The 17,489-nt window shown below is 43.6% G+C and overlaps 3 protein-coding genes across 11 annotated transcripts in view; 1 reads left to right on the forward strand and 2 right to left on the reverse strand.

Annotated features, from left to right (window-relative positions):
* The window catches only part of hgsnat (heparan-alpha-glucosaminide N-acetyltransferase), an 18,844-nt gene extending 17,584 nt beyond the window's left edge, over positions 1-1,260 (reverse strand). For 3 of the 8 annotated variants that reach the window (XM_071408247.1, XM_071408246.1, XM_071408253.1), the window contains exon 1: positions 499-774. In XM_071408247.1, coding sequence (XP_071264348.1) covers positions 499-667 — 169 coding nt within the window. In that variant the 5' untranslated portion in view covers positions 668-774. Of the gene's footprint in view, positions 36-498; positions 775-886 lie in introns of those variants that run through there. The other 5 variants (XM_071408248.1, XM_071408251.1, XM_071408249.1 and 2 more) reach the window with 3 other exon arrangements.
* gtf2e2 (general transcription factor IIE, polypeptide 2, beta) overlaps positions 710-17,489 on the forward strand; it is a 28,004-nt gene continuing 11,224 nt past the window's right edge. Inside the window, exons 1-2 of one of the 2 annotated variants that reach the window (XM_071408256.1) lie at positions 710-801; positions 4,141-4,298. In XM_071408256.1, the coding sequence (XP_071264357.1) occupies positions 4,142-4,298 (157 nt within the window). In that variant the 5' untranslated portion in view covers positions 710-801; position 4,141. Of the gene's footprint in view, positions 802-3,070; positions 3,548-4,140; positions 4,299-17,489 lie in introns of those variants that run through there. The other variant, XM_071408255.1, reaches the window with a different exon arrangement.
* On the reverse strand, positions 5,119-17,161 carry smim18 (small integral membrane protein 18). The gene is made up of 3 exons (XM_071408257.1): positions 16,955-17,161; positions 10,813-11,035; positions 5,119-6,318 (listed from the first exon to the last, which is right to left on the reverse strand). The coding sequence occupies exons 2-3, from the start codon at positions 11,020-11,022 to the stop codon at positions 6,220-6,222; spliced, it is 309 nt and encodes a 102-aa protein (XP_071264358.1). The 5' UTR covers positions 11,023-11,035; positions 16,955-17,161; the 3' UTR covers positions 5,119-6,219.

Raw genomic sequence — 17,489 nt, forward strand, 5'->3', positions numbered from 1 at the left:
TGAATCACAATAGAGGGAGGGAGGCATGACGTTATGGCTGTCACACTCCCGATATCATGTGATTTATTAATCCGCTTCTCCTCGAAGTTTAAAAAATAAATAGCCCCGAGGAGCCGGGAAGTTTAAACGTTGCTGTGATATAGGGCGGTTAGCTAAACCAGCGTTTTTTCGGTGGTTGACAATGGCCTAGGTAACGTTAACCAAACACTATTGTAGTTGATAGGAGATTTCCAAGTTAGCATTAGCTACAGCACAGCACACATTACGTGGCTAGCTAGCTACCGTTGTCACTACCACGTCTGTCGCTTCTTACGACCAAACGAGGAAATGAAACCACCAAATTTAGTAATTTCAATCATTTGTGGCATAAAGTTTCAGACAAAGAGTGAGTTTTCATATTGTTTAACTCGCTAGCGAACGTTTAACTAACCTTAGCCCTGGGAGTTTTTTTTTAACCAGCACAGATGGATTTAATTAACTATTCATAATTTTACTTACAGGGGACTTCTGCCACGCAAATGGCAACCAGCAAAGCAATCACTGCTAGGAAAAACACCTTGTAATGCTTTTGTGGCTGTACCATGTTGATGTTTTTCTCCCTTCCCTCCCAGTCCCCACCGCCAGAATATGTGCCTTTGCGTTCTGTCTTTATTTTGCCTCTTTCCATAACACTTCCGATCCCACCTTGTTTTGTTTTTTTACATGCTAGTGAGAGCGATGAGGGTCAAAGTACGATTACACAACGGTGCTGCACGTGAATCAACTCGTGATGAGTGCGAATCTGTGCGATTTCCAGTAACGGTGCGTGTGTAAAATCACTGGGGAAGCCATGTCTATGGTTCTGCTTTGTGTGTGTTCGTGCAAGTAGAAACTCATGTTGACTCACCCTACTTGTAGAGAAAAGCAAATGTCATCCTCCTCTTTTTCATGTTGATGAAATGGTCTATCCCTCTGTCATACAGTACCCGCTTTTATTTTTTTGTTGTCCTAGTGTAACCGATCTGAAATGGCTAGCTAGTTAGCGGTGGTGCGCGCTAATAGCGTTTCAATCGGTGACGTCACTCGCTCTGAGACCTTGAAGTAATTGTTCCCCTTGCTCTGCAAGGGCCGCGGCTTTTGTGGAGCGATGGGTAACGATGCTCTGAGGGTGGCTGTTGTCGATGTGTGCAGAGAGTCCCTGGTTCGAGCCGGGAAGTAGCATAACTTCCATTCATGGGCAACGTTAGCTTGTTACCAATAGCCTTCTACATCTATCTACATATTTAACTTCCATCCTCTCAGGCCAGGGGCACACCAACGTATGAATAAATGGTAGGATCAGAATCGTCGTTATAATCATTAGCCAGTATGGATAATTAAGTAAAAATACAAATTGTATCTGAGCAAGAGAGGAGTTGTCATAGGCTCTGATCAGGCCCTACACCCAAACAAGGGCTCTGCGTTCATCCACCTCTGGCCTGCTCGCCTCCCTACCACTGAGGAAGTACAGTTCCCGCTCAGCCCAGTCAAAACTGTTCGCTGCTCTGGCACCCCAATGGTGGAACAAACTCCCTCACGACGCCAGGACAGCGGAGTCAATCACCACCTTCCGGAGACACCTGAAACCCCACCTCTTCAAGGAATACCTAGGATAAAGCAATCCTTCTGCCCCCCCCCCTTAAAAGATTTAGATGCACTATTGTAAAGTGGCTGTTCCACTGGATGTCATTAGGTGAATGCACCAATTTGTAAGTCGCTCTGGATAAGAGCGTCTGCTAAATGACTTAAATGTAAATGTATACAATAAACCATTTTCCCATAATGTTATCAAGTGAATTAGCTAAGAAGGAATATCGACGTAGCTTGTAATGAGGAAATAAGAAGCAAAATTCGGGTTTTCGATCAAAATAGTAATTATTACCAGCAAATGTGACATAATAAAGGAATTTGAATATGTCGCAAGATAAAATAAGATTTGCCTTTATTAAACTCGCCAGATCATTTTCTATCAATGGATGTCCATTAAACTCGTTTGACTGCTGATTGTAAATAAATCCCTTTTGCGCATGTGCATAACTACAGATCAATCCGACGGGAGAGTTTGAGTGATGAAAGTTGGACAGAGGAAATAGAAATCTCTGAACAAGAAACACTTGGACGAACTTTAAAAATGTTTTTGTCTATCTTCTGGCAATTGTGCGTTAGTAGGCACTATGTGCCAGATGTGAAGAATACAAACTTTTATAAATGGTATATTTTGTAAGATTGACTTTTCTTTTCAATAGGTATATGTTACTGACTAAAATCTGGGTTTATGGATTGTAGGCTAATTCAACTTTGCCATGGTTTGCTTAGCTAGACGCAGGTAGACTATAGCGCCTGATAGGACTACATCTCATTTCAGATAGTAGCCCAGGTAAAATGAAGGCAAGATGTAAACTAACTAACAAGATAGTAACACAAGGCTACAACAACAATACACTGACGTCATAGGCTATTCTTTTTTAAATCGGGTTTGCCAGCTCCAGGTTGGCTAAACTAAGGGGCACAAATGTCACCATTTCAACATATTTAGCCTACAATGGCATATATATGAATTGGCTACTTGATGACAACGTATGCAAATGTTACATTCTCTACATTTAATGTCAGTTTCATTGTGGACCTTTTTCCCATAAAACAAAAGCACAGAGGGCGTTCCATAACTTCCATTTAAAAATGTTCCACTTGTGCAGCGCTCCAGACCCAATAACTGAGTATGTGTAAAACCCTTTGCTTGATACAGTTTTCCTTAGAAGTAAAGTCGACATTAGATTGCAGTTTAAACCACCTCTGACCAAATGTAACTAATTCGCTGTAGTGCTAGTGCGCCTAAAGTAGTTTTCTAGTGGTTTGTAGCTGTTATTTCTTGATACGCATCAGTTATAGCACGTACTTTGATATGTTCTATTAAAAAATGGTTAGAAATATGTGTGAAGTTATCACAACGTGCGCGCATGCTGCTATGGCTCATTCACTCACGTGACTCAGCTGCCTGCTGCAGTGCTCTCTCCACACACATATATACACACACACACACACGGACCTCCCCACCACTCACTCAGCAACAGCCTGCCTCACTGGCTGATAGTCAGCCGCAGCAAGTCACAGTGAAATATATCTATCTTTTTTTTTTCCCCCAAGAGAAATGCCATTGCGGCGGATGTGTAAAATAGAAGTAGCCCAAAAACCCGCGACCAATACATTTCCACCCGCGACATCGTATTCAAAGTAGCAACATTTCTGGAAACCGGCTGACATGGCAATCTTGCTTTTCGTAACTCTGCTAGTCCGGATGGAACGCACCTACACAATCAAGGATTAGCTGTCGACTACCGATCAGTCGAACTAAGAGCGGAAGTCGGAGAATGCACGATGACAAGAAGCTCGCTTGATATTAAAGAAACAAAAGCCCCAAATAGCTATCGCATAAGTGTTCCAACAGAACGGTTAATGAACGTGTGTTTCTAGTAAATGTTTAAATATTTGTTCATCCAAAAGAGGGGATTAGACATTTGAAGAAAAAAAGGTAACCAGAAATAATCAAGCTAGCTAAATTAGCTGAAATGCTAGCAAACCCAAAAAGCTGTCTGACTAGCTAGCTAGCGTACTCGTTTTTTTAATAGCAACTAGGAGAACTAAAATACATCTTTCAGTTTAATTTTTTGTTACTCATAAGATGTGATGTCACTTAGATGTACTGGCAGAAGTGTCAGACAACTTACTACCTAGGTATCAGAGTAGCAACTTGACAAGTGCGATACCATTTATTAGCCACGTAAACCTAGCTAGCTAACGTTATGTGAAATGTGTGAGCATCATAAAAAGCTGTATGGTATGTGAACACCCAAACTAGGTCTGAACCATTGACTTCAATAAATAATAGTTTGCTCGTTGTTCAGCCCATATATCTACTGAGAAGTGTAACAACTTTGTGCTTGTTTATGTTTACTAACTTTATTTGTTTGTGTTGACTTCAGCTGGATTTAGTCTTTGAGGAGCTAATAATGCCGCTATATGTTGACTTAGAGGATGGACCCAACCCTGACATTGTGTTGCCTTCAGGTGGATTTGTGTCTTTCTGTAGCTAGCGTCTAACGTTGTACTGTTGTGTTGTATCAGGATGGACCCAGCCTTGTTGAGAGAGCGGGAGCTCTTTAAGAAGAGGGCTCTCTCTCAGCCCACGGTCGAGAAGAGACCTGCAGCCTCCGAGTCGGGCGGTTCCAAGAAGAAGAAGTCCAAAGCTGACAAGGAGGCCTCCGGGTCCAAACATGGCGCAGGTAAGACCAGGGGTGTATTCATTACGCCGATCCTGTTGCGAAACATTGAGTCTGTTGCAAAAAGTTTCCATTTACTCCAAATAGAAAACATTTAGCAAAAAAATTGTTGTTTAAATTAGACAAATTAAGGTAGGTCCCTCCCTGTTTCGTTTGCCCTGTTTGCTTCCATTTTGTTCTTAAATGGTAAACTGTTTCCGCTGCAAGAATGAATACACCCCAGAAGGGCTCTACAACCTGGGGTGTATTCATTAGTATAAACTGTAGTAAAAGGTTTTGCAATAGAAAAACAAAAACAAGCACTTCTTATTGGACAAAATGTAGGTGTGTCCCTTCCTCCCACATTTCAGCATTTTTACTTCCATTTGGTTCCTACTAGTGAGTACACACCTTTATATTTGGGTCATGTTCATTAGGCACCAGATGGAACAAATCTGACTGAAACGGGGAGAGATTACCTAAACTTACCTGTCAAATAAGAAACGCTTGTTTTCGTTTTCCGTTGTAAAACATTTTTGCTACGTTGTGCCCCAATTAATACAGTCTTGAAATCTATTATACTGCTGGTTGTGTGTCACATCGGTAGCCCGGGTACCTGCTTGCTTCTACATTCCACAATGAAAGTGTTATTTTCTACAAACATGTTTAAATGGCTTATTTTGTTTTTCTTCGTTGACCACAAACACTCGTTATACACTTTAATAAGCTTCATTTCAACATCAGTACTTTTGAAATGAGACCAGACAGTTTGTTTTTCTTACGTGATAATTGTTTATTCGTCATCATCATCATCATTTTAGGCAAGTGAAATAATACCTTGTGCTCAATGCAAGTAGATTATTTTATTTACATTGGTGTGTGTACAGGTGCCCCCCCCCTTCAAGACAGAGTAGTATCATGGCCACTTGGCTGTGGTTTAAAATATGTTGGTGAGTGGTGACATTATCACAGGCAACATGTTGATTACATCATTACTACACAGCAAGTTGTGAACAGTTTTTTAGTCAAATGGAGGAGGACTTCACTACAAAGGCAGTCAAAGCATTAGGGCATCGAATAAAAACAATCTGTAAATTACATTAAAATGTGGGGCTTCTTCTGTTGTAGCTGGATCTTTTGTTGACATCTTTAAAGTAACTGTCCAGTGAAAACAGAATATTAACTTTAAAAGTGAGCTGAACTCGTATTTGTGGTCAAATCATAAACTGGAGCAAAAAACACTTAAACCCCCCCCCCACCTCAAACGTGGATCTCAAACAGACCATTTAAAAAAAATGCTTGTTATTTCCTCATATAGGATGAGGTCATCATCCTGAGCTGAATGAGATGGCCAATCAGCGGTCTGCTCCATTCATATGTTTAATAACCAGTACACGCCCACACCACTCCAACACACAAAAGCTGCTTTTTAACATAATGACGTTTTTTGGGGGGAGGAAGGAAAACTTTCATAGAAATCTGGAAACACTACGACAGTTACTTTAATTTTTGGTCGTCTTGGTCGTTGACTTTGGGTGACTTTCTTGCTCTGTAGGGTCCTAGAGGGTTGGCTATCATTGTGGATCTCCTCTGTGTCTTTAGCTGTCTCGAATGGTATGTCTTGTACTTAACATGTGGTGATGGGATGAAGATGCAGGCTAGGCTTTAACATCCGTCGAATAATAGACTTGTCAAAACCCTGGACTTGGCAAAGGAGAGCCCTTCTCTCCTGCCTTCCCTGCTGATGTGCTTTGAATAGATAACACCACCATTCCCCACACACACACACACACACACAATCTCACACATACGAAGGTGCAGTCTCACTGTTCTCCAACTGTGAGCACACAGCACAGTCAGTCTCGGGTTCAGATTCAGGGTCAACGGTCATGACCTAACTTCCTGCTTGGCCCTGGTCACTGTGGCAACGACCCCTTAACCCCCCTTACACCACCTCGGTTTGTGACCCCGTGGGACTGTGGATCTTGTCCACCATGTTCTGGAAGGGTCCTTCCTCCTCCATCAGGTCACGATGGGTCTTCCCCTGCATGAGAAGGAAAAACGTAGTTTAGACAGACCTGTTATTGTACGATGTTGACAGCATGGAAACAATAGAGAAACATGGGTTTAGGTTAGACCTAGTCTGTACAATGTGTTTAGGTTAGACCTAGTCTGTACAATGTGTTTAGGTTAGACCTAGTCTGTACAATGGGTTTAGGTTAGACCTAGTCTGTACAATATGTTTAGGTTAGACCTAGTCTGTACAATGGGTTTAGGTTAGATCCAGGTTATACAATGGGTTTAGGTTAGATCCAGGTTATACAATGGGTTTAGGTTAGATCCAGGTTATACAATGGGTTTAGGTTAGATCCAGGTTATACAATGGGTTTAGGTTAGATCCAGGTTATACAATGGGTTTAGGTTAGATCCAGGTTATACAATGGGTTTAGGTTAGATCCAGGTTATACAATGGGTTTAGGTTAGATCCAGGTTATACAATGGGTTTAGGTTAGATCCAGGTTATACAATGGGTTTAGGTTAGATCCAGGTTATACAATGGGTTTAGGTTAGATCCAGGTTATACAATGGGTTTAGGTTAGATCCAGGTTATACAATGGGTTTAGGTTAGATCCAGGTTATACAATGGGTTTAGGTTAGATCCAGGTTATACAATGGGTTTAGGTTAGATCCAGGTTATACAATGGGTTTAGGTTAGATCCAGGTTATACAATGGGTTTAGGTTAGATCCAGGTTATACGATGGGTTTAGGTTAGATCCAGGTTATACGATGGGTTTAGGTTAGATCCAGGTTATACAATGGGTTTAGGTTAGATCCAGGTTATACGATGGGTTTAGGTTAGATCCAGGTTATACAATGGGTTTAGGTTAGATCCAGGTTATACAATGTGAACAGCATACAGCCTATTGCTTTCATATGAACAATGGCACAAGACATGGGCGTGCCCGCTGGTGATTGGTTGGTTAAGATGCTGTTCCACTCACACATCCTGGAAAGGTTGTGTGAAACAGAAACAAAGTTGACTAGAAATGTAGCCACTATATCAACATGACAGCTTCAAGTTAGTGCTGTTTTGTTGTTGTTGTTGTTGTCAGCCATTTATAAACTATACTGACAGAGTGGTCTCTGTCCCAGAGCTCCTCTTACCTCGGCCCAGAAGAATTACACTTCAGCAAATTATACAAGAAGAGTAAGGCGAACAGGCCTGGTCTCACCCTGGAACAGCTGAATGAACAGTATAGTAACAGGCCTGGTCTCACCCTGGAACAGCTGAATGAACAGTATAGTAACAGGCCTGGTCTCACCTTGGAACAGCTGAATGAACAGTATAGTAACAGGCCTAGTCTCACCTTGGAACAGCTGAATGAACAGTATAGTAACAGGCCTGGTCTCACCCTGGAACAGCTGAATGAACAGTATAGTAACAGGTCTCACCCTGGAACAGCTGAATGAACAGTATAGTAACAGGCCTGGTCTCACCCTGGAACAGCTGAATGAACAGTATAGTAACAGGCCTGGTCTCACCCTGGAACAGCTGAATGAACAGTATAGTAACAGGCCTGGTCTCACCCTGGAACAGCTGAATGAACAGTATAGTAACAGGCCTGGTCTCACCCTGGAACAGCTGAATGAACAGTATAGTAACAGGCCTGGTCTCACCCTGGAACAGCTGAATGAACAGTATAGTAACAGGTCTCACCCTGGAACAGCTGAATGAACAGTATAGTAACAGGCCTGGTCTCACCCTGGAACAGCTGATTGAACAGTATAGTAACAGGCCTAGTATCACCCTGGAACAGCTGAATGAACAGTATAGTAACAGGTCTCACCCTGGAACAGCTGAATGAACAGTATAGTAACAGGCCTGGTCTCACCCTGGAACAGCTGATTGAACAGTATAGTAACAGGCCTAGTATCACCCTGGAACAGCTGAATGAACAGTATAGTAACAGGCCTAGTATCACCCTGGAACAGCTGAATGAACAGTATAGTAACAGGCCTGGTCTCACCCTGGAACAGCTGAATGAACAGTATAGTAACAGGCCTGGTCTCACCCTGGAACAGCTGAATGAACAGTATAGTAACAGGCCTGGTCTCACCCTGGAACAGCTGAATGAACAGTATAGTAACAGGCCTAGTATCACCCTGGAACAGCTGAATGAACAGTATAGTAACAGGCCTAGTCTCACCCTGGAACAGCTGAATGAACAGTATAGTAACAGGCCTGGTCTCACCCTGGAACAGCTGATTGAACAGTATAGTAACAGGCCTAGTATCACCCTGGAACAGCTGAATGAACAGTATAGTAACAGGCCTGGTCTCACCTTGGAACAGCTGAATGAACAGTATAGTAACAGGCCTAGTCTCACCTTGGAACAGCTGAATGAACAGTATAGTAACAGGCCTGGTCTCACCCTGGAACAGCTGAATGAACAGTATAGTAACAGGCCTGGTCTCACCCTGGAACAGCTGAATGAACAGTATAGTAACAGGCCTGGTCTCACCCTGGAACAGCTGAATGAACAGTATAGTAACAGGCCTGGTCTCACCCTGGAACAGCTGAATGAACAGTATAGTAACAGGCCTGGTCTCACCCTGGAACAGCTGAATGAACAGTATAGTAACAGGCCTGGTCTCACCCTGGAACAGCTGAATGAACAGTATAGTAACAGGCCTGGTCTCACCCTGGAACAGCTGAATGAACAGTATAGTAACAGGCCTGGTCTCACCCAGGAACAGCTGAATGAACAGTATAGTAACAGGCCTAGTCTCACCCTGGAACAGCTGAATGAACAGTATAGTAACAGGCCTGGTCTCACCTTGGAACAGCTGAATGAACAGTATAGTAACAGGCCTAGTCTCACCTGGAACAGCTGAATGAACAGTATAGTAACAGGCCTAGTCTCACCCTGGAACAGCTGAATGAACAGTATAGTAACAGGCCTGGTCTCACCCTGGAACAGCTGAATGAACAGTATAGTAACAGGCCTGGTCTCACCCTGGAACAGCTGAATGAACAGTATAGTAACAGGCCTGGTCTCACCCTGGAACAGCTGAATGAACAGTATAGTAACAGGCCTCACCCTGGAACAGCTGAATGAACAGTATAGTAACAGGCCTGGTCTGACCCTGGAACAGCTGAATGAACAGTATAGTAACAGGCCTGGTCTCACCCAGGAACAGCTGAATGAACAGTATAGTAACAGGTCTGGTCTCACCCTGGAACAGCTGAATGAACAGTATAGTAACAGGCCTAGTATCACCCTGGAACAGCTGAATGAACAGTATAGTAACAGGCCTGGTCTGACCCTGGAACAGCTGAATGAACAGTATAGTAACAGGTCTGGTCTCACCCTGGAACAGCTGAATGAACAGTATAGTAACAGGCCTGGTCTCACCCTGGAACAGCTGAATGAACAGTATAGTAACAGGCCTGGTCTCACCCTGGAACAGCTGAATGAACAGTATAGTAACAGGCCTGGTCTCACCCTGGAACAGCTGAATGAACAGTATAGTAACATGTCTGGTCTCACCTTGGAACAGCTGAATGAACAGTATAGTAACAGGCCTAGTCTCACCTTGGAACAGCTGAATGAACAGTATAGTAACAGGCCTGGTCTCACCCTGGAACAGCTGAATGAACAGTATAGTAACAGGCCTGGTCTCACCTTGGAACAGCTGAATGAACAGTATAGTAACAGGCCTGGTCTCACCCTGGAACAGCTGAATGAACAGTATAGTAACAGGCCTGGTCTCACCCTGGAACAGCTGAATGAACAGTATAGTAACAGGCCTGGTCTCACCCTGGAACAGCTGAATGAACAGTATAGTAACAGGCCTAGTATCACCCTGGAACAGCTGAATGAACAGTATAGTAACAGGCCTGGTCTCACCCTGGAACAGCTGAATGAACAGTATAGTAACAGGCCTGGTCTGACCCTGGAACAGCTGAATGAACAGTATAGTAACAGGCCTGGTCTCACATTGGAACAGCTGAATGAACAGTATAGTAACAGGCCTGGTCTCACCCAGGAACAGCTGAATGAACAGTATAGTAACAGGCCTGGTCTCACCCAGGAACAGCTGACTGAACAGTATAGTAACAGGCCTGGTCTGACCCTGGAACAGCTGAATGAACAGTATAGTAACAGGCCTGGTCTCACCCTGGAACAGCTGAATGAACAGTATAGTAACAGGCCTGGTCTCACCCTGGAACAGCTGAATGAACAGTATAGTAACAGGCCTGGTCTCACCCTGGAACAGCTGAATGAACAGTATAGTAACAGGCCTGGTCTGACCCTGGAACAGCTGAATGAACAGTATAGTAACAGGCCTCACCCTGGAACAGCTGAATGAACAGTATAGTAACAGGCCTGGTCTCACCCAGGAACAGCTGACTGAACAGTATAGTAACAGGCCTGGTCTGACCCTGGAACAGCTGAATGAACAGTATAGTAACAGGCCTGGTATCACCCTGGAACAGCTGAATGAACAGTATAGTAACAGGCCTGGTCTCACCTTGACACAGCAGCCACAGTCCAGCAGCTCGTAGAGGAAGGCCAGGGCTGCCAGGGAGACTACTGTGAGGATGAAGAGGAGGAGGATGACGAAGCACGCTATGTTCCAGCCGTCGTGGAACGGGTACACCTCTTGAACCTGCAGGGAGACCCGGGACAGGGGGGCGGCGTCAGGGAGCCACGGGAGAGAGGTGGTGTTGAGACGGTCCATGTTGTTGTTTGACCTGGGAGAGAAATGATAGAGGAAGTCAGGGTTGGTTTTGGTCCTGGAGAGGTTTGAGAGGGCTGCTGGTGTTAACAGTCCATGGTCCGTAGAGAGAGAGAGAGAGAGAGGGCTGCTGGTGTTAACAGTCCATGGTCCGTAGAGAGAGAGGGCTGCTGGTGTTAACAGTCCATGGTCCGTAGAGAGAGAGGGCTGCTGGTGTTAACAGTCCATGGTCCGTAGAGAGAGAGAGAGCTGCTGGTGTTAACAGTCCTCGGTCCGTAGAGAGAGAGAGAGAAATTATGGTGTTTTGTGCCTGGCTCTGTAATCAGACACCGGGTCTGAAAGACAGAAGGACAGCGGGGTAACATCAGACCCGGTGTCTATAAAGAGAGCCTTTATAGAGCATCAACTCAGAGTTCTGGAGGGAGAGACCACTTACTCCATCAGGACACAACTTCCTGGGGTGCAGAGCGCCTTCCTGCTTACTTACTTACACACACACACACACACACACCAGGAGCGACTGTGCTGACTGACCCAGTTTGGTTGAGTGAACCAGAGAGAGACGGAGAGGAAATGGGGCTTGTCCTGAGTACTGCTCTACAGACACACCAACCCTGAAACACTGTTAGTGTCTGTCTGTCTGTCTGTCTCTGTGTGCGTTTGTCTCTCTCTGTGTGTCTGTGTGTCTGTGGTTGCTCTGTTGAGCTCTATCTTCTCTAGTTCAGATAGAATGTGTGTCTGAGTTTCAGTCTTCTGTTCCGCATTCCACCTTTGCACGTCAAATATGTGTGACTGACTAGGCTGTTGTTATCAGATGTGTGTGTGTGTGTGTGTGTTTAGCAGTGAGTCATTCCACCTCTCCTCTCCTGTGGTAGAGCCTCTGTCATCATCTGCTCTGAGTAGCTTTACTGAAGACTGTTGACTGTTGACTGACTCACAGTTGAGAGGTGGTGTGTAATCTGACCTGGTGTGTCTCCCTTTCAATGTGTTGTTAGTGTAACATGATACAGGCCTGCCATTAGAGGACAGCAGACAACATGTCTATTCTATATAGTTCTATATTACATAGTGTTAGTGTAACATGATACAGGCCTGCCATTAGAGGACAGCAGACAACATGTCTATTCTATATAGTTCTATATTACATAGTGTTAGTGTAACATGATACAGGCCTGTCATTAGAGGACAGCAGACAACATGTCTATTCTATATAGTTCTATATTACATAGTGTTAGTGTAACATGATACAGGCCTGTCATTAGAGGACAGCAGACAACATGTCTATTCTATATAGTTCTATATTACATAGTGTTAGTGTAACATGATACAGGCCTGTCATTAGAGGACAGCAGACAACATGTCTAGTATATACAGTTCTATATTACATAGTGTTAGTGTAACATGATACAGGCCTGTCATTAGAGGACAGCAGACAACATGTCTAGTATATACAGTTCTATATTACATAGTGTTAGTGTAACATGATACAGGCCTGCCATTAGAGGACAGCAGACAGCATGTCTATTATATACAGTTCTATATTACATAGTGTTAGCAGACCTCAGTAATCCACTGACTGTTAGACTAGTTATCCTGAATACAATGGCTCGGTCTCTGAGGAAGTCAATGGGATCATTTGACATGTGTTTATTAGGATCCCCATTGGCTGACGTCATCTAATGAGTTGTAAGTAGCCAATAGGACTCCAACTTTAATCAGACTGTTTTAATGTTGCTATATAAGTAGCCAATAGGACTCCAACTTTAATCACACTGTTTTAATGTTGCTATATAAGTAGCCAATAGGACTCCAACTTTAATCACACTGTTTTAATGTTGCTATATAAGTAGCCAATAGGACTCCAACTTTAATCACACTGTTTTAATGTTGCTATATAAGTAGCCAATAGACCTCCAACTTTAATCACACTGTTTTAATGTTGCTATGTAAGTAGCCAATAGGACTCCAACTTTAATCATACTGTTTTATTGTTGCTATGTAAGTAGCCAATAGGACTCCAACTTTAATCACACTGTTTTAATGTTGCTATGTAAGTAGCCAATAGGACTCCAACTTTAATCATACTGTTTTATTGTTGCTATGTAAGTAGCCAATAGGACTCCAACTTTAATCACACTGTTTTAATGTTGCTATGTAAATAGCCAATAGGACTCCAACTTTAATCACACTGTTTTAATGTTGCTATGTAAGTAGCCAATAGGCCTCCAACTTTAATCACACTGTTTTAATGTTGCTATGTAAGTAGCCAATAGGCCTCCAACTTTAATCACACTGTTTTAATGTTGCTATGTAAGTAGCCAATAGGACGGCAACTTTAATCACACTGTTTTAATGTTGCTATGTAAGTAGCCAATAGGACTCCAACTTTAATCATACTGTTTTAATGTTGCCATGTAAGTAGCCAATAGGCCTTCAACTTTAATCATACTGTTTTAATGTTGCTATGTAAGTAGCCAATAGGACTCCAACTTTAATCATACTGTTTTAATGTTGCTATGTAAGTAGCCAATAGGACTCCAACTTTAATCACACTGTTTTAATGTTGCTATGTAAGTAGCCAATAGGACTCCAACTTTAATCATACTGTTTTAATGTTGCTATGTAAGTAGCCAATAGGACTCCAACTTTAATCACACTGTTTTAATGTTGCTATGTAAGTAGCCAATAGGACTCCAACTTTAATCACACTGTTTTAATGTTGCTGTGTAAGTAGCCAATAGGACTCCAACTTTAATCATACTGTTTTAATGTTGCTATGTAGTTGAGGCTATTGATAGTCCACATTAGTAACGCTGTCATGGTAACTGAAGGTCCCTCCTCTCTGGGGAAAATACTATAGTTCTACTCTACTTCCTGTGTGAACGTGTAGTGTAAATGTATTATTGGAGGTTCTGTTGTCTGTTGATGGAGGGAGAGTAGTGAAGGAACAGGGGGATATTATTCTGTATGTCTATTATGAATGTAGTCCTATACATCCCCCACCTCTTCCTCTACCCACACCACACTACCATAGCCTAGTTCCCCAGCACTACACCCCTCTCTGTTCCTCCCTCCCTCTCCTCCTCTACCTCCTCTCTCTGTTCCTCCCTACCATTACCCTCTACCTTCTCTACCTCCTCTCTCTGTTCCTCCCTACCATTACCCTCTCCACCTCTACCTCCTCTCTCTGTTCCTCCCTACCATTACCCTCTCCACCTCTACCTCCTCTCTCTGTTCCTCCCTACCATTACCCTCTCCTCCTCTACCTCCTCTCTCTGTCCCTCTCTACCATTACCCTCTCCACCTCTACCTCCTCTCTCTGTTCCTCTCTACCATTACCCTCTCCTCCTCTACCTCCTCTCTCTGTTCCTCCCTACCATTACCCTCTCCACCTCTACCTCCTCTCTCTGTTCCTCCCTACCATTACCCTCTCCTCCTCTACCTCCTCTCTCTGTCCCTCTCTACCATTACCCTCTCCACCTCTACCTCCTCTCTCTGTTCCTCCCTACCATTACCCTCTCCACCTCTACCTCCTCTCTCTGTTCCTCCCTACCATTACCCTCTCCACCTCTACCTCCTCTCTCTGTTCCTCCCTACCATTACCCTCTCCACCTCTACCTCCTCTCTCTGTTCCTCCCTACCATTACCCCTCCCTCCCTCCCTCCACCCCTACCCCCTCCTCTCTCTGCTCCCTCTCAAGCCCCCTCCCACTCTCTTATCTGTGTCTTCTCCCTGAAGTGGTGTAGGACCCCAGACAGCATGCAGCCTGAGGCAGAGCGGTGTCTCCTGCTGTGTCTGTCTGCAGGGGCTCCCACTGCCCCACCCCCCTCCCTAATGTCTAGTCCCATCCAATCTAGAGGGGCTGAATACAGCCAGCTGCGTCCAGCCAGCCAAATCCATCCTAATTAAACCCTTATAGAGTTTGTGTGTATGTGTCCGTATAGCCTAGTCATCTCTTTGCCAGTTTGAATCACAACAACCTTGCTGCCTGCTTGGCACCCTATTTCCTATGTAGTGCACTAGTTTTGACCAGGAACCCTCCTCTGGCAGTCTAGTCTCTGTTCTGCTACAAACACTCATCCTTTACTCTGACAGTCTGTTATATTAACACTCATCCTTTACTCTGACAGTCTGTTATAAAAACACTCATCCTTTACTCTGACAGTCTGTTATAAAAACACTCATCCTTTACTCTGACAGTCTGTTATATTAACAGTCATCCTTTACTCTGACAGTCTGTTATACTAACACTCATCCTTTACTCTGACAGTCTGTTATAAAAACACTCATCCTTTACTCTGACAGTCTGTTATAAAAACACTCATCCTTTACTCTGACAGTCTGTTATATTAACAGTCATCCTTTACTCTGACAGTCTGTTATACTAACACTCATCCTTTACTCTGACAGTCTGTTATAAAAACACTCATCCTTTACTATGACAGTCTGTTATAAAAACACTCATCCTTTACTCTGACAGTCTGTTATATTAACAGTCATCCTTTACTCTGACAGTCTGTTATACTAACACTCATCCTTTAGTCTGACAGTCTGTTATACTAACACTCATCCTTTAGTCTGACAGTCTGTTATACTAACACTCATCCTTTAGTCTGACAGTCTGTTACAAAAACACTCATCCTTTACTCTGACAGTCTGTTACAAAAACACTCATGCTTTACTCTGACAGTCTGTTACAAAAACACTCATCCTTTACTCTGACAGTCTGTTATACTAACACTCATCCTTTACTCTGACAGTCTGTTATATAAACACTCATCCTTTACTCTGACAGTCTGTTATATAAACACTCATCCTTTACTCTGACAGTCTGTTATATAAACACTCATCCTTTACTCTGACAGTCTGTTATATTAACACTCATCCTTTACTCTGACAGTCTGTTATACTAACACTCATCCTTTACTCTGACAGTCTGTTATATTAACACTCATCCTTTACTCTGACAGTCTGTTATACAAACACTCATCCTTTACTCTGACAGTCTGTTATACTAACACTCATCCTTTAGTCTGACAGTCTGTTACAAAAACACTCATCCTTTACTCTGACAGTCTGTTACAAAAACACTCATCCTTTACTCTGACAGTCTTATAAAAACACTCATCCTTTACTCTGACAGTCTGTTATACTAACACTCATCCTTTACTCTGACAGTCTGTTATATAAACACTCATCCTTTACTCTGACAGTCTGTTATACAAACACTCATCCTTTACTCTGACAGTCTGTTATATTAACACTCATCCTTTACTCTGACAGTCTGTTATATTAACACTCATCCTTTACTCTGACAGTCTGTTATACTAACACTCATCCTTTACTCTGACAGTCTGTTATATTAACACTCATCCTTTACTCTGACAGTCTGTTATACAAACACTCATCCTTTACTCTGACAGTCTGTTATACAAACACTCATCCTTTACTCTGACAGTCTGTTATACAAACACTCATCCCGTCTGTCTGCTCACAGCATAACCCATAGGCTGGGCTCCCGTCTGTCTGTCCTCTGGGGTTGATAAACCTTACCATTTTATAATGTAGTGCTGTTATCCAGAATGCTGTAGGGATGGAAGGTAAACCCTCCTCTTATGAAAGCAATCACAGATACAATGTAGGCTTCATAGGATGGATTAGGCTAGTAGACACACACACACACACACACACACACACACACACACACACACACACACACACCACACCACACCACACCACACCACACCACACCACACACCTTGCCCTGAGACATGGCTGTAGCAGGCAAGCATGCAAACAGACTGCAGATCTGCCAGTGTCCACACACACACACACACACACACACACACACACACACACACACACACACACACACACACACACACACACACACACACACTAACCGTCGTTGTGCCAGAGAAATAAGCAGACTCACCTGTGTAGCTTATACTGTGGGGTGGATGCTTGTAAAGGATACAGGCAAAATATGTTCTCGCTCTCCCTTCCCCCTCTGTCTCTCTCTCTCTCTCTCGCTCTGTCTCTCCCTCTCTCTCCTCCCTGCCACTCCTTGCAGTTCTGCTCATCTCCCCCACACAAGGCACAGCCTGTGCTCAGTCAGACCTTACCACTCTGCCAATAGCTAAACTCACCCCCCTTTCCTCTCCTCTCTATTGGCAAAATCTTCTGAGATGAAATGAATGCCCCGCCTTCTCATTAGCACCCAGCAGCAGCTCCCGCCCACGTGATGAATCGTTTAGTGAGTCACACCAACGGGCCGCTCTGATTGGCTTGTCTCCAGAAACAGGATCTTACAGCTGAAGCCAAAGACGCAGAGCCACTAGAAACTGAAACCTAGCTAGTGCCCTTATACCCCCTAGCTAGTGCCCTTATACCCCCTAGCTAGTGCCCTTATACCCCCTAGCTAGTGCCCTTATACCCCCTAGCTAGTGCCCTTATACCCCCTAGCTAGT

Source organism: Salvelinus alpinus, chromosome 6, assembly GCF_045679555.1.
Source record: "Salvelinus alpinus chromosome 6, SLU_Salpinus.1, whole genome shotgun sequence".
NCBI classification, from domain to species: domain Eukaryota; kingdom Metazoa; phylum Chordata; class Actinopteri; order Salmoniformes; family Salmonidae; genus Salvelinus; species Salvelinus alpinus.

Excerpts from the sequence above, each read along its gene's own strand:
- smim18 (XM_071408257.1), bottom strand. The coding sequence starts at position 11,022 with ATGGACCGTCTCAACACCACCTCTCTCCCGTGGCTCCCTGACGCCGCC. Across the intron at positions 6,319-10,812 it reads ACTGTGGCTGCTGTGTCAAG|GGGAAGACCCATCGTGACCT; the intron begins GTGAGACCAGGC and ends CTTCTCATGCAG.